Raw genomic sequence first — 22,801 nt, forward strand, 5'->3', positions numbered from 1 at the left:
AGGATCTGAACAGATAACACTGTATCCGCTGATGGTGACGGATGTATTGGACAGCCCGGAGAACAGCGTAAAGCTCTGCAGTATAAACCGAACACTGGTCGGGAAGCCGAAATCGATTTGGGGTGTCGCCAACAATATAGGCACACCCTACACCTAACGATGTTTTCGAGCCATCAGTGAAAATAAATGTGGGTTCCTTCATTTGTGCACATAGAGCAGCAAATGCCCGACGATAAACAAATGAAGGGGTACCATCCTTGGGAAATTGACAAAGGTCACGGAGCAGGCAGGTCCGGGGATGGAGCCAAGGCAGTGCTGTACCCCAAGTTGTCAAGAAGGTTTTAGGAAAGCGGAAGGAAAGAGAATGGAGCAGTTGACGGAAGGGGAGTCCCAGTGGTAGTAGGGAGGAAGGGTGGCCTGCATACCCTACATCCAAGGAGGCGTTGAAAAAAATGTCATGGGCCAGATTAGCAGGCATGGAAGACAAATGGCTAGCATAACGACTCAGAAGCACAGCTCGCCGATTGGACAGTGGAGGTTCAGCAGTCTCAGCATAAAGGCTTTCCACAGGGCTGGTGTAAAAAGCTCCAGACACTATCCCCCACCGTGGATTACGTTTAGAGTCGAGACGCCGAAGAATAGACGGCCGGGCAGAGGAGTAAACTACGCTTCCATTGTCCAATTTCGAGCGCACTAAGGCGCAATAGAGGCGGAGAAGGACCACTCGGTCCGCTCCCCAGGAGGTACCATTCAGGACACGGAGGGTGTTGAGGGATCTCAGACAGCGAGCCGAAAGATAGGAAACGTGGGAGGACCAGCACAGTTTTCTGTCAAACTTAAGACCCAAGAATTTAGCGACGTTAGAAAATGGAAGGTTGACAGGTCCTAGATGTAAGGAGGGTGGAAGAAACTCCTTACGACGCCAAAAATTAACACAAACGGTCTTACTGGGAGAAAAGCGGTAGCCAGTTTAGATGCTCCAAGAGTGGAGGCGATTGAGACATCCTTGAAGACGTCGTTGAAGAAGGCTGGTCCGTTGAGAGCTGTAGTAGATCGCAAAATAGCCCACAAAGAGAGAGCCTGAGACATCGGGAAGGAGACAGTCCATAATGGGATTGATGGCAATGGCAAACACTACAACACTTAGCACGGAGCCCTGAGGTACCCCGTTTTCTTGGGAGAAAGTACGGGAGAGAGTAGTGTTCACCCGCACCCTAAATGTGCGCTCTGCCATAAATTCGCGAAGAAAAAGGGGCAGCCGGCCTCGAAAGCCCCAAGAGAACAGTGTGCGGAGGATGCCTGTCCTCCAACAGGTATCGTATGCTCTCTCCAGATCAAAAAATATTGCTACCGTTTGGCGTTTCCAGAGAAAATTGTTCATGATATAAGTGGAGAGAGCAACAAGATGGTCAACGGCAGAACGATGCTTTCGGAATCCGCATTGGGCTGGTGTTAAAAGACTGCGGGATTCCAGCCACCAAGCTAAACGGTAATTCACCATACGCTCCAAAACCTTACAGACACTACTCGTGAGAGAAATGGGGCGATAGGTAGAGGGGAGATGTTTGTCCTTTCCAGGTTTCGGAACGGGAACGACAATAGCTTCCCGCCATTGTCTGGGAAAAGTACTGTCGGTCCAAATTCGATTGTAAAGGCGAAGGAGGTAACGCAGGCTATGGGATGATAAATGCAGCAACATTTGGACATGGATACCATCCGGTCCTGGGGCGGAGGAGCGAGAAGAAGAGAGGGCATGTTGGAGTTCCCGCATGGAGAAAACAGTATTGTAGCTTTCGCGATTTTGAGAGGAGAAAGCAAGATGTCGCACTTCCGCTGCACGTTTCTTCGGGAGAAACGCTGGCGGGTAATTTGAAGAGCTCGAAATCTCAGCAAAGTGCTGACCCAATGAGTTAGAAATTGCGACGGGGTCCACTAAGGTATCATGCGCGACAGTGAGCCCAGAGACTGGGGAGAAACTAGGCGCGCCGGAGAACCGTCGAAGCCGACTCCAAACTTCCGAGGAGGTAGTGAAGGTGTTAAATGAGCTAATAAAGAATTTCCAGCTTGCCTTCTTGCTATTGCGGATGACGCGACGGCATCGCGCACGGAGCTGCTTATATCGGATACAGTTTGCCAAAGTTGGATGGTGACGGAAAATGCGAAGAGCACGTCGCCGCTCACGTATTGCGTCACAGCATGCCTCGTTCCACCAAGGAACTGGGGGGCGCCGGGGAAATTCGGAGGTGCGTGGTATTGAACGTTCCGCAGCTGTGTGAATAACGTCGGTAATATGTGTGACCTCATCGTCGACGCTGGGAAAGCGACGGTCATCGAATGTCGCTAGAGACGAAAAAAGTGTCCAATCGGCTTGGGCAAACTTCCAGCGTCGCTAGCGCATATATGGCAGTTGAGGCTGCAGTCGAAGAACACATGGAAAGTGGTCACTCGAGTGTGTATCATCAAGGGCGAACCATTCGAAGCGCCGAGCTAGCGGAACAGTACCGACCGCAAGGTCCAAATGAGATAAATTTGTCGTGGAGGCAGACAAAAATGTGGGGACCCCAGTGTTGAGGCAGACTAGATCCGCTTGGTGGAAGACGTCTAGCAATAGTGAGCCACGTGGACAAGGATGTGGAGATCCCCAAAGCGGGTGGTGGGCATTGAAGTCCCCAACCAGCATATAGGGGGGGTGGAAGCTGACCAAGAAGATGAAGGAGATCAGCTCGTGCCATTGGTGTGGACGATGGAATGTATACTGTACAAAGAGAGAACGTATATCCAGAAAGGGAAAGACGGACGGCGACAGCTTGGAAGGAACTGTTTAGGGGGATTTGGTGATAATGGAGAGTATCGTGGAGCAGAATCATGAGTCCTCCATGGGCTGGAGTGCCTTCAACAGAGGGGAGGTCATATCGGACGGACTGAAAATGAGGGAGAACAAAGCGGTCATGGGGACGCAGCTTTGTTTCCTGAAGACAGAAGATGACCGGCGAGTAGGATCGTAAGAGGATCGACAATTCATCCCGATTGGCTCGAATGCCGCGGATATTCCAGTGGATAATGGACATAGGGTGAACAGAAAATGGAGGAACGTGACCAAGGGTGCTGTCAACTCAACAACTGCTCAGAGCTTGCGACCGACAGCATGGAATGGCATTCAGTCGAAGGCAGAAGATCCTGATCCATAGGTTGGTCAGGAGCAGCTCCAGCCACCAACGATCGGCCAGTTGACCGGCCACCAGCAGTGCGCCTCGGCGACACAGAAGACGGCCGAGGGCGATTTCCGCCAGGTGGTGCTGTAGATGGGACACGCCTTGGCGGAGAAGGAGAGGAACTGTGTTTCTTCGTAGCCTTCTTGGAAGTATGATGTTTAGATGAAGGAGGAACCGATGGTTGTGAAGTTGCGGTATGTAAAAGCTCTTCACGAGAATGCTCTTTTTTCGAAGACTTGGCGTCTGACTTTTGGGCTCGAGATTTAGCAGAACCCGACGAAGGGTGAGCCATTGAGTGGGCAGGCGAAAGTGGTGAGGTTGAACGGGCGATCTTTGCGCTGGCCGATCTGACGACCGTGGTACTAAAGGTGAGGTCGCAAGTCTGCGTGGCCGCCTCCTTTGTTGGCCGAGGAGAAGCAAGGACAGCGCTGTATTTTCCTTTCTGAGGCACAGTGGGCTGTCGACTGGCGAGTAACTTTCGAGCAGCAAAGGTCGACACCTTTTCCTTCACTCTAATTTCCTGGATGAGTTTTTCGTCCTTAAAAACGGGGCAATCTCGAGAGGAAGCAGCGTGGTCACCCATACAGTTGATGCAGCGAGGGGATGGAGGTGGACAAGCACCCTCATGGGCATCCTTGCCACACGTAACACATTTGGCCGGATTGGAACAGGACTGGCTGGTGTGATTGAACAGCTGTGACGCCCTGGTCAGACAGGTAGTGCTGAATTTCTTCGTCAGACAATCCATCGAGGGAGCGTGTATAAACGACTCCACGCGAGGAATTTAAGGTACGGTGCGGTGCGGTTCCACCCGGACAGGGAAGGTGTGGAGCAGAGAAGTACGCAGCAATTTTTGAGCCTGGGGGGCACTGTGTGTTTCCAACAACAGGGTGCCATTCCGTAATCTGGAACAAGACTTTACAGGACCCGCAATTGCGTCGACACCTTTCTGAATGATGAAAGGGTTGACTGTGGAGAAGTCGTGACCTTCGTCAGACCGAGAAACAACAAGGAACTGTGGCAACGATGGAAGAACCGTCTGTGGCTGAGACTCAGTGAACTTACGTTTGTGAGCAGACATAGTGGAAGGTGAGGAAACCATTGCGGAAGAATCCCCCATGATTACCGGCGTCTCCGATGGCGCGCTACTTCCTTGTGGGGGCCCTCACCGAGGGCACACCCGCCTTAGGTGATTGTTCACACCTCAGGTCACACCACCCGACAAACGGACGGAGGGACCAATCGGCACTTTCGGAAGGTATCAGCTCGGGTAATCACCCCTCACTGGGCCTGGCCGTTACCAGGGAGTACGTACGTGTCCTACCTGTCTACCCGGGGTGGGGAATTACGCGTTACCCCGTCACTGGCTACGCATGGAAGTGCGTGGGTCGGCCTTCAGACACGCACAGGGAGGAAGAAAGAGACAGGGAAAGGAAAGAAGAGAGGTCTCAAACGCCGCAGCGGAGAAAAGGGTAAAGAGAAGAGGTAAAGAGAAGAGGTAAGGAAAAGAGAAGGACGAAGAAAGATGAAGACATACAAGCAAGGAAGGCGAAGAGTGCGGTACATTTACAAGCGTCCGTCTCCAGACGTAGGCACAAACCATACTCCCAGAGGGGGAGAAAGGGAAGGAAAGAGCCAGGGGCGAGGGGGGGGGGGCGAAGATGGGGGATGGGGAAGGATACGGAAAGGGGGGGGTATGCAGCCCGGAAAAGAAGGAAGGCCACATTAGCTCGGGGTCCCGTGCTCGCTACACACGTATCCACAAAAGAGTTGTGGATCCCCTGGGGGGGGCAGCCAACCTTGAAAGCCCCAAGAGAACAGTGTGCGGAGGATGCCTGTCCTCCAACAGGTATTGTATGCTCTCTTCAGATCAAAAAATATTGCAACTGTTTGGCGTTCCTGGAGAAAATTGTTCATGATATAAGTGGAGAGAGCAACAAGATGGTCAACTGCAGAACGATGCTTTCGGAAACCGCATTGGGCAGGTGTTAAAAGACTGCGGGACTCCAGCCACCAAGCTAAACGGCAATTCACCATACGCTCCAAAACCTTACATACACTACTCGTGAGAGAAATGGGGCGATAGCTAGAAGGGAGTCGTTTGTCCTTTCCAGGTTTTGGAACAGGAACGATGATAGCCTCCCGCCATCGTCTGGGAAAGGTACTGTCGGTCCAAATTCGATTATAAAGGCGAAGGAGGTAATGCAGACTATGGTATGATAAATGCAGCAACATCTGGATGTGGATACCATCTGGTCCTGGGGCGGAGGAGCGAGAAGAATAGAGTGCATGTTGGAGTTCCCGCATGGAGAAAACAGTATTATAGCTTTCGCGATTTTGAGAGGAGAAAGCAAGAGGTCGCACTTCCGCTGCACGTTTCTTCGGGAGAAACGCTGGCAGGTAATTTGAAGAGCTCAAAATCTCAGCATAGTGTTGGCCCAGTGAGTTAGAAACTGCGACGGGGCCCACTAATGTATCATGCGCGACAGTGAGCCCAGAGACCAGGGAGAAACTAGGCGCGCCAGATAACCGTCGAATCCAACGCCAAACTTCCGAGGAGGGAGTGAAGGTGTTAAATGAGCTAGTAAAGAAGGTCCAGCTTGCCTTCTTGCTATCGTGAATGACGCGACAGCATCGCGCACGGAACTGCTTATAGCGGATACAGTTTTCCAAAGTAGGATGGTGGCGGAAAACGCGGAGAGCACGTCGCCGCTCACATATTGCGTCACGGCATGCCTCATTCCACCAAGGAACTGGGGGGCACCGGGGCAATTTGGAGGTGTGCGCTACTGAACGTTCCACAGCTGTAAGAATAATGTCTGTAATATGTGTGACCTCATCGTCGACGCTAGGCAAGCGACGGTCATCGAATGTTGCTAGAGACGAAAAAAGTGTCCAATCGGCTTGGTCAAACTTCCAGCGTCACGGGCGCATATATGGCAGTTGAGGCTGCAGTGACCACTTTCCACGTGTCCTTAGACTGCAGCCTCATGGAAAGTGGTCACTCGAGAGTGTATCATCAAGGGCGAAACATTCGAAGCGCCGAGCTAGCAGAATAGTACCAACCAAAAGGTCCAAATGAGAGAAATTTGTAGTGGAGGCAGATAAATATGTAGGGTCCACAGTGTTGAGGCAAACAAGACCCGCTTGGTGGAAGACGTCTAGCAATAGTGAGCCATGCGGACAAGGATGTGGAGATCCCCAAAGCGGGTGGTGGGCATTGAAGTCCCCAACCAGCAATTAGGAGGGTGGAAGCTGACCAAGAAGATGAAGGAGATCAGCTCATGCCATTGGTGTGGACGATGGAATGTATAAAGTACAAAGAGAGAAGGTGTATCCAGAAAGGGAAAGACAAACACTTCCTTCCAAGCAGTTGCTGTCCAAGGGGATTGGGTGATAATGGAGAGTATCATGGAGAAGAATCACGAGTCCTCCATGGGCTGGAGTGCCTTCAACAGAGGGGAAATCAAATCAGACTGACTGAAAATGGGGGGAGAACAAAGCGGTCGTGGGGACGCAGCTTTTTTTCCTGAAAACAGAAGATGATCGGCGAGTAGGATTGTAAGAGGATCAACAATTCATCCCGATTGGCTCAAATGCCATGGATATTCCAGTGGATAATGGACATAGCGTGAACAGAAAATGGAGGGATGGGACCAAGGTTGCCATCAACTCAACGACTGCTCAGAGCTTGCGACCAACAGCATGGAACGGCATTCAGCCGAAGGCAGAAGATCCTGATCCATAGGTTGTTAATGAGCAGCTCCTGGCACCAATGATTGGCCAGTTGGTCGGCCGCCAGCAGTGCGCCTCGGCGACGCAGAAGACGGTCGAGGCCGGTTACCCCCAGGTGGTGCTGTAAATGAGACATGCCTTGGCGGAGAAGGAGAGGAACTGAGTTTCTTAGTAGCCCTGTTGGAAACATGATGTTTAGATGGAGGAGGAACCAATGGTTGCGAAGTTGGAGTACGTAAAAATCTTCACGAGTATGCTCTTTTTTCAAAATCTTTGTGTCTGACTTTTGGGCTCGAGATTTAGCAGAACCCAATGAAGGGTGAGCCACAGAGTGAGCAGGCGAAAGTGGGGAGGTTGAACGGGCGATCTTTGCGCTGGCCGATCTGACGACCGTGGCACTAAATGTGGGATCACAAGTCTGCATGGCCACCTCCTTTGTTGGCCAAGGAGAGGCAAGGATAGTGCTGTATTTTCCTGTCTGAGGCACAGTGGGCTTTCGACTGGCGAATAATTTTCGAGCATCAAAGGTCGACACCTTTTCCTTCACTTTGATTTCCTGAATGAGCTTTTCGTCTTTAAAAATGGGGCGATCTCGAGAGGAAGCAGCGTGGTCACCTATATAGTTGATGCAACGAGGGGATGGAAGTGGACAAGCACCCTCATGGGCATCCTTGCCACACGTAACACATTTGGCTGGATTGGAACAGGACTGGCTGGTGTGATTGAACCGCTGACACCGATAGCAACGCGTAGGGTTTGGGACGTAAGGGTGAACGGAAATTATCTCATAGCCTGCTTTGATTTTTGATGGGAGTTGAACTTTGTCAAACGTCAAGAAGACAGTGCGGGCTGGAATGACGTTTGTGTCAACCCTCTTCATAACCCTACGAACAGCCGTTACGCCCTGGTCAGACAGGTAGTGCTGAATTTCTTCGTCAGACAAGCCATCGAGGGAGCGTGTATAAACGACTCCACGCGAGGAATTTAAAGTACGGTGCGGTTCCACCCGGACAGGAAAGGTGTGTAGTAGTGAGGTACGCAGCAATTTTTGTGCCTGGAGGGCACTGACTGTTTGTAACAACAGGGTGCCATTCCGTAATCTGGAACAAGACTTTACAGGACCTGCAATTGCATCGACACCTTTCTGAATAATGAAAGGGTTGACCGCGGAGAAGTCGTGACCTTCATCAGACCGAGAAACAACAACGAACTGTGGCAACAACGAAAGAACTGGCTGTGGCTGAGAGTCATCAAATTTACACTTGTGAGCAGACATAGTAGAAGATGAGGAAACCATTGCGAAAGTATCCCCCACGATTACCGGTGTCTCCTATGGTGCGCTCCTTCCTTGTGGGGGGCCCTCTCTGAGGGCACTCCCGCCTTAGGTGATTGTTCACACCTCAGGTCACACCTCCTGAGAAATGGATGGAGGGACCAATCGGCACTTTCGGAAGGTATCAGCTTGGGTAATCACCCCTCCCTGGGCCTGGCCATTACCAGGGGGTACGTACGTGTCCTACCTGTCTACCCGGGGCGGGGAATTACGCGTTCAAATGGCTCTGAGCACTATGGGACTTAACTTCTGAGGTCATCAGTCCCCTAGACTTACAACTACTTAAACCTAACTAACCTAAGGACAGCACACACATCCATGTCCGAGGCAGGATTCGAACCTGCGACCGTAGTGGTCACGCGGTTCACCTTTAACCGCTTGGCCACCATGGCCGGCGAATTATGCGTTCCCCCATCACCAGCTAAGTAGGAAAATGTATGGGTTGGTCTTCAGATATGCACAGAGAGGAAAAAAGAGAAAGGGAAAAACAAAGAAAGGATGAAGACATGCAAGCAGAGAAAGCGAAGAATGTGTAGCATTTTCGAGCGTCCGTCTCCGGACGTAGGCACAAAACATACTCCCAGAGGGGGAGAAAGTGAAGGAAAGAGGTGGCGGTGAGGGGGGGGGGGGCAAAGATGGGGGATAGGGAAGGATGCGGAAAAGGAAGGTATGCAGTCCGGAAAGGAAGGAGGGCCACATTAGCACGGGGTCCCATGCTCACTACGCACGTATCCACATAAGAGTTGTGGACCCCCTGGGGGGCACTACCAAGGTGACTACTGTCACATGGTGCTGCTCCTTCCATTCCTCCAGGAAGAAAGCTACTATCCTATGTCACCTTCACACTGGCTTTATTAGATTAGCCCGTACTTTTCTTTTATGTCATGAGCTACTCCAATATTGTGGTTGCAGGGCGTTTAGACACAGTAGTTCTCACTCTGTTTAGATACCCCCCATTCTTGCCTTTCATGCTAAGCATGGCCTTCCAGATTCTGTTCCTCTAACATTGGCATATGACTTATAGACAGTTGAACTGGTGCCCCATTTTCTCTGTGAAAGTGGTTTTTATCCTCAGATATAACATTTGGAACTATTTTTGGGGTGGGGGCAGGACAGTTTGGGTTAAGGTGTCTCCCACTGCATGCTGGGTCTGGGGGACCATTGGCCCTGCTTTTTGTATCTGGTGCATTAGTTATCCCTCTCTTACATTGTTTTAATAGTTTTTACATGTGGGCAGGATCTTCTTCTATTGCACCCTATTTTTCATTTGAGAGATAACACTCTGAAGAATAGTGGGTACTGATCCCCTTTTAACTCTTTGACTATAACAGGTTGTGGTGGGGCAGCTGTGGGAGGGATGGCCTTTGTTGAATGCAGAGCCCATAGGGACAGTTGTTTGGCCAGTCACCTGCCAGAGTTCCATAGGCCAACATCTGGTGGATCTTGAACATGTATATTCCCTAACTAACTTGTACAATACTTCACCACCCCTCTTGTTAGCATTGTAATGCATCACGATTTCTGGATGAAGTCACTTGCTTCATTAGTACATGAATCATCATGATGTTGGGAAGAGAGAAGTATTAACACTCTCTTCTTTGCTGGCACATCAGATGCCAATGTTAGTTCACTGGAAAAACCAGAGATTCCAGGATTATTTGTGAAAAATAAACAAATGGTGGTACACTCTTCTATCTTTGACTTGTTATGTTGCATTGTGCCTACCAATGTCATATTAATTGTTTGAAGGGACTCTGCTCGCTAACAGCTAGTAAAAATTTGTCAGTAGCAATACCCCTTGCCTGTCCCATCCTAATTAGTGCCTAGATCCTTGACTATATGGAGACCATGCCGCTATTTCCCTATTATTGTCTCCGGTGTACACTTGCATATTGTGTGCATAGAACTTGTGGGTGTCTGCTGCAACCCAAATTTTCATTCCATATTTTCCTATTTCTGTTTCCATGAACACAAGAAATCAGCATCTTCCCCTATATGGAACCCACTATTCATCTACAGTAAAATAATGAATTAATGTGTAAGGCATTTGAAATCTAATGATCGTATTATGAAAAATTAATTGGAGCCAATATGTATGACATTCTACATTCAAGTCTTGTGGTTTTATCACCAAAACAAAGGCCATGAAATTGAACAGCTCTGTCTCTTCCTTTTGTTGCAATAAATACTGGCCTTGAAAATGTAGGATTTTTGGACCATGAATTATGTACTGGCACTTTCTGTAATCTCAGAACACCCACAAGACTGTGCAAACCAATAAATGCGAACAATTCTTCTGCAGTAATAGTGTTCCATGAATTCAGGATTTTAGAAGTACCCTCAGAATTAGTGTGCAGGCAAATTTCATTCAGTATCTCATCAGAAAAAAAAGTATCATGGTATCACATAATTTTGAAATTTTTTCACCATAAGCTTTAAATTTCAGCTTAACTATAACAATGTTAGGCTGTCTGCGGCGACTTTGGTGACAACAAAATCGGTGAATATCTGAAAGGAAAAAATGAGGAGGAGTTAATTTTTTCCACAATTTACCAGATTCTGCATTTTCATCATTTATGTCAGAATTGTCTTCATTTTCAGATAGATGATTCGCTTCTTCAGTGTCTTGTTCAGTACATCATCACCACCACCACCACCACCACCACCACCACCACCACCACCTGAATTTGCATCTAGTACTCTTGTAACATTATTCTCTGTTGCTTTTGTACTTTCTTCACAGGAAGTCTTTTTTGTTAAATAAATGTGTTAAGCTCTTTGCACTCATCTGATTGTTGACAAACAACATACAGTGTTTGCAAACGTGATCCTTTAAAAGTAAACAGTGTAATTAGAACAATCAAAACTTAAAAATAAACTTAGTGGATACAAACTGGTCCACAGTTATTTTTATTTTATCATTGCATGTAAATATAAGTTTGATCATATGTATGCCTATGTAACAATAGCTCTTTAAATTATGAATACACAAACTGCTTAAAAATTTCTTCCAGAGAATCAACTAATAATTAAGAAAATATATGGCCTGAGTATAATACAACCCTACTTCTTAAATCAAAGATTAACCTTGATGTATGAATATTGTTTGCTATTTTTATTCCTAATGTTATGTATATGTATACTACCACAGTTTTCAAACAGAACTGGTTTTTCACAACAGACTGCATAAGTAAGCAAATGTAATGTGATGCTGTTGTTGGTATACCTAGTTTTTTCAACAGTTACCTACAATGTTAAAGGACAGCGACCAGATATCTGTACAGCACATTTCTGTACAGTGAATACTTATTGTCTGTGTGTTGCATTGCTTTAGAAAGTTATTCAATATGGCATTGTTAAGTGCAAGTATGAAAAGTTAGCTGCCCTCCTGTTCCTTTTATTGCCAAAATCAGCAACTACAGTACTAAAAGGTGCTGAATTGAGCATTAGAAAAGATCTGTAATTGGTAATTTCTAATTGAACTGATAGTTTTTGTGGAGGATAGTCTGTATCATGTCAATGCGAATGAGATATGTTCCTGACTTTGAATAATGTTAGTAACAGTGGGCATCATTTGTAAAACAGAAACTAGAAGTGAAAATCTTAGAGCAGGTAGAGCTAATGTATGTAAAAAAGACCAATATGAAAAGAGAGAGATAAGGTCATGCAATTTGGTGTTGTAGCCCAAAGTGTCTTATGGTTCACAAGGGCCACCTTTTATTATATGAAAATTTTGGTTATGATGAACAAAGTGCCATCCATCTGCAGCAATTTATTAGATGTATACTAGGAGTTTGCAATTAATCTTAGATTGACAAAAGAACAGAAAATTAAACAGAATTCCATCATATACTACCCACCTTTCAAATAGTTCAGCATGTATTTCAGCAAGAGAACTCCAAACCAGATGTGATGAAAAATGCATGAGGTGTGTTCTCAGAATAATGAGTCTGAATACAACCCTTCTGCAACTGCTGCTGTGAACTTTTGTTGACAACTCATTGAATAAATCATTCACTACACATATCTAATAGACAAAATGTCAAAAAATTTGCAAAGAAACAAACTTTGTTATGGAAATTACCCAACAGTTCTCTCTGTTCAGTGCCATGACATGGCACCAAAGTAGCACACTGATAAGACACTGCACTCACATTCAGAATGGCATCAATTCCAGTTCCCTACCAACCATGCACTTTTTAAGGCTAATGCTAAGATGTTTCCTTTGAAAAGGACATAGATCAGGAAAGAAAGGAGAATGAAATTGGCTGACTTTGTCCCTAATAATGTTCATAGGTTGCCAGAGCAGAAATGCTCATCTTGCCTCCTTCCTTTCTATGCCATGGCATTTACAGATTGATTGCAGCATTGGGGGCTTCATACCATACCAAATCCAGAGAGATTATATACAGGCCGGTAAAGTACTGTATCATGAAATTTAGTCTCAGTTTTTAAAGTTAATTGTGGTCTCTGAAGAAATTCAAGTGAATTGTGTTTTGTAGAATTAATTTTTAGGTTTATGCAATTCTATCTCAGTCATATGAAACATGAATTTCCTTAGGTACTTTGTTCTTGCTCGAACTGATCCTGACCCAAAAGCACCTGCTAGCAAGGCATTCACAGGTTTCATTGTGGACAGAGACACACCCGGTGTGACCCCTGGGAGAAAGGTAAAAAGAAAAAGTCTTACAAATTATCCCTGTTTCATATTGTTATCAAGTTTTAGTGGTATCAGTGAATGCACAGGGTAGCTACTGTACTTTTTGAATTCTTGTATTTCTGTTTGATAGTCTCTCATATAACTATCTTGTTAATATAGTAATTCACATTTAATTCAAAACATGTAACATTTACTGTTTTCCAGTTTTTAAATGTGATTTCTAAGTATACTTCATGTGTAAGACATAATGCCTTCAAGTCTATCATGTAACACACAGTAATGTCAACAAATACAACAATTTTTAAAAATGAAGTGAAATTGCAGCCTATAATTTTAAGTTATTTTGTATCAATTACAGAACTGGATACTGTAAATAAAATTTCAATCATAAAATAAGAAACAAGAAAATAACTACTAATGTTACAAAAATGATGAGGTTTGTGAAAAATTAAAAACCGCATTTGCCTTCAGTCTGGTGGAACCACATCATTGAAAGGGAACATTAGTATTTGATTCCATTGAATTTTATTTGCAGTGTCTGGTGATGGCTGTATTTCAATACATGTTGTGTGATAGAAATGAAGTAAGTTGTGGGTGCAATCCAGATGGAAATTGGGGTAAAAAGTACCAGCATTATTCATATTCATTCATTAACATATTATTTCAGTAGCAACAGTTGTTTCTGTCAAGGAGTGCTTAAATAATTGTTTCTTTCTTTTCTGGTTTTGAAATTTCTTTAAAAACCATTTCAGGTAAAACTCAAATCAGCAGAATCTTGCACAGTTTAATTTCTTATTTATTAATGCTAAGTTTAAAGAAGACCCAATTTAACTTTTTTTATGTCATACCATTAGTAAGCAAGGAGGATATGAGAAAAATGAACTGTTGTGACTTCCAGCCAACTTTCATTTTTCTCAGTTGAATCATTATAAAACTGAGCCCAGGTTGGCCTCTTTTCTCTCAACTGAGTCATTATGAAACTGAGTGTAAAATAAAAAATCTATTCTGTATCCCTGTCATTTAATTATACTCTGGAAATGTTTTGAACATTTCCATTAGAAAAACAGTGATCTGATCTAGACTGTTTTAATGAAATAACTTTAAAATACTCTTTGGGACTGTAGTACTTTAAACACACAGATCCTACAGAGATTGTATTTAGTTTTGACTGTTCTTAACCAAATTTTCTACATTTTTGCCATTGTATTCCAAAAACATTAAAAACCTGTCAATAATAATTACTCTACCACAACAGTACATTTAGCAAAAATATTAATTTTTCAAAAAGTTTAATAATATTTCTGAAGTTTTTTGCTATAACCTTGTTACCAACATAAGTATTTGCTTACCAAATATTTGATAAAGGGTGTCCTTTAACATTCACCCAGTTAGCATCTGCCCCAATGGCTGAGTGGTCAGTGTGATGGATTGCTGTCCTACAAGCCCGGATCCGATTCCCCACTGGGTTGGGGATTTTCTCTGCTCAGGGACTGGGTGTTGTGTTGTCTTCATCATCATTTCATCCCCATCTGGCATGCAGGTCACCTAATGTGGCGTCAAATGTAATAAGACCTGCACCAAGGCGGCCATATCTGCCCCCCTATGGGGCCTCCCGGCCAATGACGCCAAACGCTCATGTCACTTCCAACACAGTTAGCTATATAAATTGATAAAAACTCAGATCTGTGCATAAATTCGAGTCAGTGAAACTTAAGTGTACTGTTAAAAATATATAGTACTAACAACCCACCCTGTATTCAAAAAGGGTAGCAGTGTCTATGACCCAATGAGCATAGTGGTAATTTTGCTTATGGGCCACTGGTGTGAGGTATAGCTACTTACTGGCCACTCGACTCCAGCACCGGACCAGCACAAGCTACATTTTCTGTCAGACCTTTTCCCACATTTCCCAATGCAACATCACTATGAAGCACTCTCTGCTACACACCACTGGTACAGAGCACCATCTACCAGGAGACATTAGTATGGAACACGTTCTGCCACATGACACTGGAACGGAGTGCCCTCTGCCATGTGCAGCACTGGCAGCAAGCACCCTCCACAACACGAGACTGACATGGGACACCCTCCACAATGTAACGCTGAAATGGGGCACTCCCCTTCCACCACTTGACACTTAGATGGTACCCTGTCTCAATGTCAAATGGTGGACAGGGCCCCATACATTACATCAATGGCACAGGGCACCCTCCACCATGTAACACTGGCATGTAGCACTCTCTGCCACATAACAGTGTCACAGAGCACCCTCTGCCATCCCTGCAACAATAGTATGCAGCATCTTTCTGCACGTAACATTGGCACCTCCCTGACAACACCATCTGGCCATGTGAGCTACCATGATTTAAAGGAGTTCTATAATTCACTGCCAGATGGCAATGGCAATGGCATTGTTTTCCCCGTGATGGGAGTCTTATTCATCATTGTTCAGCCAATTTGTATGAAAAAACTGTAAATAATATTCACAAACCGTCCTCATTAATCAGCTTACATATTGAGAAAAACTGTATCTAAATCCCTACAGTAGTTCCTGAGATTAGCCACAACATAAAGATAGAACTGCAAGGACCTCAGTCAAAGATGGAGTGAGTTGCTAGTAAATATATGAACTGAGTAGAGCCAAGTATCTACTGGTATACCAGACAGTCCTCCATTTGTAATTTTGTTTACTAGCCACTTCATACAATTATGGTAAAATTTGGCTAACAATGTTAGGTACCTGAACATCATCACTTTCTTATTACTTAAATAAGTTAAGCAATGCATATCGGGAAAGTTCTCAGCAGGTATGAATGTTATCCGTTCTATATGTAACTGGTGTTTGGAGAGACATTGCATGGCAATCATTGGAGCTGTGAGCTGCTACCACCACAGAACAACACAAAAAGAGAAGCACAACACTCATGTTGAAAGAGGGAAAAACAGTCTTAGTTCATCTCTATACCACTAGGGGTGCTGCTATCAAAGGATAAACATTGCGAGTTGCATCCCTCCTAGCTTATGTATGTTGCAGTTTTTTTTTTTTTTTTTTTTTTTTTGGGGGGGGGGGTTGTTTTAATTTTCTTATCTCAGTTATTTATTTTGGTTAGCATCATAATAAAATAATTTAAACACAGCTGCAGCACATTGCAGTGCAGCAGTGACAAACCTGTTATTCAGGAATTAATAAATGAAGCTAAATAAAACTGCAGCAGTTAATTTGACTAAGCTGACAGTAAGTTGAAACAAGCTTGTAGTGTTAAAGTGTTGCATCTAGTTTTTACGAAGCACAAAAAATTATGCAGCTTTTATATCTTGATGTAAACTCACACACTTATAATGATTTCTATCAAAATATAAAAAACTCCTGGACGGATTGTGCATCGTAAGAACTAGACACAACACTTGAAACTGACAGTAAATCAAAACAAGATTGTAGTCTATATAACTGTCACAAGCTAAATAAAACTTGTAGCAGCTAAATTGGACTACAAATATTCTTGAATAATGTCATACTTTGACATCTTACAAGCTGCAGGATCAATGAAGGAAAAAGAAACCTATTAAGAGAATAATCAGCAGTTAAAGAGGTTCAATTATGAAATGTTTATCACTCTGTTAATTAATGAAGAATTCTAAAATTTGTTACAACTATGTTTCAGGACTATAATTTCTGAGTAATTGTCCAGGAAACTTGCACTTATGATCACTAATTTCTTACAATAGTTCCTACATTATACGATTGTAAATGCTTGAACACAAAAAAGAAGACATCAATATTAAGTACCAAAAATAGAAAAGGTGGATAAAAACAGTGAAATGAAAACAAAACTTATTATTGTGTGCTTGAGAAATGAAAAAGTAATTTTCTTTTAACTGACATACAGCTTTAAACCTTTTAATAATTTTGTCTTTAACAACATTAAGTCTTATTACTGATGGTGTGTTCCCAGTCTCTCACATAGTTGAGAAACAAAAGAGGTACACAGTTTCTTAAAATATAGTGTTCAGAAAAATCCTGAACCTAAAACACCACTATCCTAATTACAAAATGTTTCAGATAAGAATGTGTACTCACCATCTGCAGATTCATTTTGAGGGAAGATAAAAAAATTTAAGAGGTGCACCACTCAATAACTCTGTTCAGCACAACTAGTGCTAGGTAATTCTGTAAGACCAGTTTCACTTCTGATATTGGCACCTGTATAATAAAGATTTCCCATGGCACAGCTAGTGCTTGGTAGGACCAATTCACTATTAGCACCAGAAGTGGATCAGGTGAAACTGGTGTTAACAGCTGCATGAAAACTACTTGCCAAAGCACAAATAAGATTTATATTCATTAACATCAGTTTACAATAAAGCTGCTAATACCAGAACTTAAACACTTGCCATAGCACTACTAGTGCTTGGTAGGCGTAATTCACTATTAACAACTGCCTCACCTAATTCACTATTGATATTGGCAATTTCACATGGAAGACCTGCCACATGTTTTGGAAACACACCCCTGTTCAGCCTATGCCTAGTTTTATTCATAAAGTTTTCTTTGAAAAAAATGATCTTCATAAACAAAAGAAGTAGCACAGTTTACATCAGATGAATGTTTAGAAACACTTTTCCACTTCAGAAGCAACTCGAGGTTGTTTTGGAAACCTGTAGAAATGCTTGCTGCTAACTTTCTCTGTTGAACCTACATAATATCCAGATGAACAGCCAGGGCATTTACAGGAGTATTTCAATTCCAATTTGTTGTGTTAAATATTTTGAAGAAACATAACATTCATCATTAAATGAAACTGCTACTGACATATCAAAGTTATTTAAATAAACAAACAGAAACCACACAGCTTAATTCATGATAGAAGAGAATACATTTCATTTATAGGCTACAAGATTATTTACTGAAAATTAAATGTCTTACTTTAGGATTAATTTTGGACGTCACTGGACAGCTCTCATTGGTCAGTTCCAGTTTCGTTAGTTCCTTCCAGATCACTAGAGGTGCTAGGAGTCAAAGTGGCTTGTTGCCTCTTCTCCTATATAACTGTCATCCCTGTGGCTACCACTCCATCCAGTCCTTCCAATTGCTCCACTCGTTTGGCACAAGCTATGCCCAATTGCTAGCCCCTCAAATGTTGCACCAGCTTGGTGCAAATTTTCCCACATTTCACTTCATATCCTTTAAACATTAATTCTCTACCAAAACAACTGTTCTTATCACTTTCATATCTGATATTTCCTGTATTGCAGGTCATTTAGGAAGTTGGCTGTAGTTAGTGCCAGCTTCCCAGTAGCAGTAGCTATTTCCTGCCAGTTACTGTAGTCTGACAGCCTTATGCCTGTCTCTTGAGTCTGCATACCTTCCTTGTGGATCAGTTTATCTATTACTGAAAAGCCAAATCAAAATATCTACAATAGTTCCTGAGATTAACCCGAACATCTGGACAGAAACCACGTTGAGGGATTTTAGAATAATTCCAGTGATAATACCATTTGTGCTGCAGTTTTATTACCAAGTGTTTCAAACTATCTGGCTATTTATCTTAATTCTTCTTCTCTATATACACAAAGTAAATAGAAAAATAAGCTTCAGTCACTGCAGTTTGAAAACAGTGATATTGGCAACATTTCTGGAATATTGGTCATATATCAACATTGTATTCAGTAAAATCTATCACAATGATTATTTTAATCAAAAAATGCTGATTACTATCACAATATGGAGATGGGTTGCAAGTTTTGCAGTAAATAATCTTTGAGTCTTTTTGATTTCATATATCTAAACTAGGTAATACAGTGATTATGATGGTGGATGTGGATTCAGAAGCAGCAGTTTACAAACCACATCTCCACTCAGTCATCAATATTTAAGTTTTTCTCAGTTTCTCTAAACCAATTAAGGTAAATAATTGAGATAACTTGTAAAAAAAAAAAAAGACATGGCTGATTTCCTTTTACATCCTTGTCCTATCTAAGCTTTTGATCTTTCTCCATTATCAGTGAGATATCAAACCCTGATCTTCATACTTTCCTTTCCTTAAATATGAAGTGAATTCTTCATGAAAGATAAACCCAAAGAAAGAACAACATTCATTTGTTTTGGTCCAAGAATCATTTTAGCACATTTTTTACACACATGATATAGGACAAAGGCAAACATAATTAATTTACAATTACACCAGTCAATGTGACTACATGGTTAACACAATAAAAGTGCATAATATTATAAGCAGACATGCTGAATAACTACTGCGATCATGTGCAGAAGTAATGTAGTAACACTACATGCTCAACTAAAGTACATTACAGTATGAAATGATATAACACATAATTAACAATATTTGTTAAGTGAGGTTTACTTATTATGATGTTCCAGAAATTCAGTGACAGATCAGAAACAGTGATCAAGAAAGAATTGTTTCAACTTTACCTTAAATGTATTTAATGTTGGTATGCATTTTGAGGAAGAAGGCATATGGCTGTGTAATGTAACTCCAATATGGTACATTCCTCATCTGCAAAAGTTTGTACTTACTGCAGTTATGTTTGGGTCCAGCTCCTGCCTGGTTTCACATGCACGTATATCATAGTTATGTTTGAAGATTTTTTTTTTTTTTAAAGAATTACTTCTCAGTATGACCTCCCAGGCAGCATCCTTACCTACAAGCTTTTCAGACTGTTTCTGACCACCTTGTATATGAAATACTAATTTTTACAAAAGGGGAATCTTAAAAAAAAAATTTCTTTGACTTAGCTAGCGTTGAATGTGGAGGTAGGTGTAACAAATGTTCACTGGTGTGGAGGTATATGTCACACCAGTTTTGAGTTATAGTGGTAGCATGGATTGATATATGGTTGCTGAAAATCCTCCAACCAGCTCGAGGGTCATGGGTAATTCATCAGGAGTGAGTAAAGGTAATTCAGTGTCCTTAAATTATGCCTCAAAACTAAACACAGTTAAATGATTACATTTGTTTGTTGCTACAGATTTTGCACACTGTAGTACTGGATGTCCTATATGATGGAAACCTGTTTCTGTACCACCTACAGAAAGTGCAAGATTTGGTAGAAGAGGACTAACCTTCTCAGCATCAGTATTCCCTGCAGTACTTAAATGGCTTTTCTCCGGCAAAATATGCCTCATCTGTCCAAAACACTCATTTTGGAACAACAAAAATACATGTATTGAGATTCCACATTTAAAATGTTCAAGAGTTAAATCAATGTGGTATATATGTGAAGTCATGTAAGCATAAATTTGGTGTGAACATTTAGGCAGGTCTTGTAGGTGGCTGGTTGTTGGGTCCCATCCTCCTTCCTTCCCATTTAAATGGACTGACATACTTATCATTCCATGTAAACATCCTTTCATTGTACAGTATATACAAACAAGGCTGAGGCAGTATCTGCAGACTTTAACTAAATCCACGGATTCCTGTAAATGCTTTTTTAAGTCTTCCTAATCAATCTGGTAATCTTTCTCTGTATTTTAAATTGAACTCCAGCTGCCTAGCAGGGTGGAGATCAGGAACAGATTAAGTGTTGTGTAGAGCTTCTATACATCATTTAGAAGTATCCTGACACTTAGCTGTTTTTAGTAGTGCTGTTTATTTTTGGTGTAAAAGTTAGCATATTTTTCAATAATTTGTGTTGAGTGAGTTTACTTTTTAATGTAGTTTTCTGCCTCATAAGTCACTATTTACATAATTCTCTGATTGTTGTATACAAACTGGGTGCAACAGATAATCTGCTCCTGATCTCCACTCTGTTAGAAGACTAGAGTACTATTGAATGTTTACATCATTCAACTTGGTGGTATCCAAACTTACTTCTGAGTAGAAGTGAAGAGTAGCTAGTTATTTAGTTGTTTCTAGTAGTGCTATTTTGTTGTTGTAAGAGTTAGCTTATTTTTCAGTCATTTGTATTGAGTAAATTTACTTTGTAGTGTAGCACACTGTATGCATCATTTGCCTTGTTTGTATTTTTTGAGGTTTTATACTTTTTTCTTATACAGTATAGTATGGATAGGGACTTTGCTTGTTGTGAGTGGACACCAGGAAAATTGGCCATAGTCTGTAAACATCTGGAAACTGCATTGGCCATGGTTGACAGGCTTCTGGCTACTTCTTAAAGCTGCAGTGACAGCAGGATGCCACTGATGAGATCCGTGACACCTCTGGTGCTGTTATAATCCTCTGGTGCATCTTCAGATATGCAAAATCTAATCAGTCTGTCTTCACTCAATAGCAAGTGATGGATTTGCACATCACTGGGTGGAAGGCAAGAGAGGGAATGGGCCACACATTTGGCTCCTTACACCTTAGCAACAGGTGCTACCCACTGTTGATAATACTTGTGAACCAGCATGGGATGCTTCTCCTGCTGGGGCCAGTGGCTGATTTTCTTGCCCAGTCTGGACAAGTGCACATGGTAGGTATACTAGTCATTGAGAGCTCCAGAGGAGCTTATCAGGGAAATAGGAGCCAGGATGGGAAAGAATTGCAGTGTATACTCAGATGTTTACTGGGGTGTCTCATCCAAGATGTGAAGGAGGCTATCAAGCACAATGGGTGCAACTGGCTACAAATAGTGGCACGTGTCAGCATGAACAATGCCTGCTGCTTGAGTTCTGAGGCCATCTTCAGTTTGTATCAGTGGATGGCTGATTTGGTAAAGGCAACTAGCGTCACATCTGGGTTGCAGGCTAAGATGACTATTTGTAGCATCATACCCAGGGTTGATTGTGGTTCTCTGTCTGGTTTAGCCCTTGCAGTCTACTCCAAACCATTCACATTAGTCTACCATGGTATCGGATGTGCATTTCTTGGCCTCTGCCATTAGGTGGAGAATTTTAGGGTTCTCCTTAACAGGTCAGGTGTGCACTATATGTAGTAAGTGGCTACTAGGGTAGTTAAGTGTGTGTGGCATGCACATGTGGTTTTTTGATTAGCAGATGACCCCCCCCCCCCCCCCCCCCCCACCCCAGGTCTGAGACAAGTAGCCCGTCAAAATCAAATATCGCTCAGCCACGGTATTCTCAGAGAATGCTCGTCCTTGCATATTGAATACAAATTAACATGATATTACTAAGCTGTAGGAGCATCCACGGAAACACCCCAGAATTAGTATCACTTACTGAAAGTTATAACACACAAATAGAGAGTTAGGGGCAGAAAGTTGATTAAAGCCAGAAGTGAATAGCAATGAAATCCTAAGTTCAGATGGTAATATTTACTACAAGGATAAGCTAGTCACCAATGGTAGTACCATATTTATTGGAGTAAAGAATCTGATAATATCTAGCGACATTACCACAGTTGTCATCTGCCTGCTTAGCTGGGTGATAACGTGCTCACCTCCCATGCAAGCAGGCCCGTGTTCAATTTCTGGCTGGGTTGGAGATTTTCTCCATTCAGGGACTGGGTGTTGTGTTTTCTTTCAGTCGACACCACATTCGGCGACAACACGACTTGCATTTAGCTACTAAACTTAGTCAGATGGGGCCTCCCAGTCATCGATGACACACCCTCTTTTCCATTTTACCACAGTTGCCGAATTTGAAGTAATCTGGGTGAAGTTAAGCATTGAAGGTCAGTCTAAAATGGTAATCAGATGCTTTTATAGATCGCCTGGGCCAGGAGCTGTAGTGGTAGAGAGCACTGCAGAGAGAATTTGCAGAATATTGTTAATAACTGTACTGATCCTGCCATTGTTAAGAGGGAGTTACTTCATCTAATCAAGCATAGATTGAGAGAGTCATGCTATCAAAACTGGTGCCAGAGACAGGGATTTGTGTGACAATTTTCAGACAAGACATTCAAAATAAACAATGGAAACTCCAGATTTGAATATCAGCAA

At 42.9% G+C, this 22,801-nt stretch overlaps 1 protein-coding gene across 1 annotated transcript in view; it reads left to right on the forward strand.

Moving 5' to 3' along the window:
- LOC124721662 (probable medium-chain specific acyl-CoA dehydrogenase, mitochondrial) overlaps positions 1–22,801 on the forward strand; it is a 181,092-nt gene that overhangs the window by 97,016 nt on the left and 61,275 nt on the right. The window contains exon 7 of the mRNA XM_047246732.1: positions 12,842–12,950. Within this exon, the coding sequence (XP_047102688.1) occupies positions 12,842–12,950 (109 nt within the window). The remainder of the gene's footprint in view (positions 1–12,841; positions 12,951–22,801) is intronic.

This window comes from Schistocerca piceifrons, chromosome X, assembly GCF_021461385.2.
Source record: "Schistocerca piceifrons isolate TAMUIC-IGC-003096 chromosome X, iqSchPice1.1, whole genome shotgun sequence".
In the NCBI taxonomy this organism is placed as follows: Eukaryota; Metazoa; Arthropoda; class Insecta; order Orthoptera; family Acrididae; genus Schistocerca; species Schistocerca piceifrons.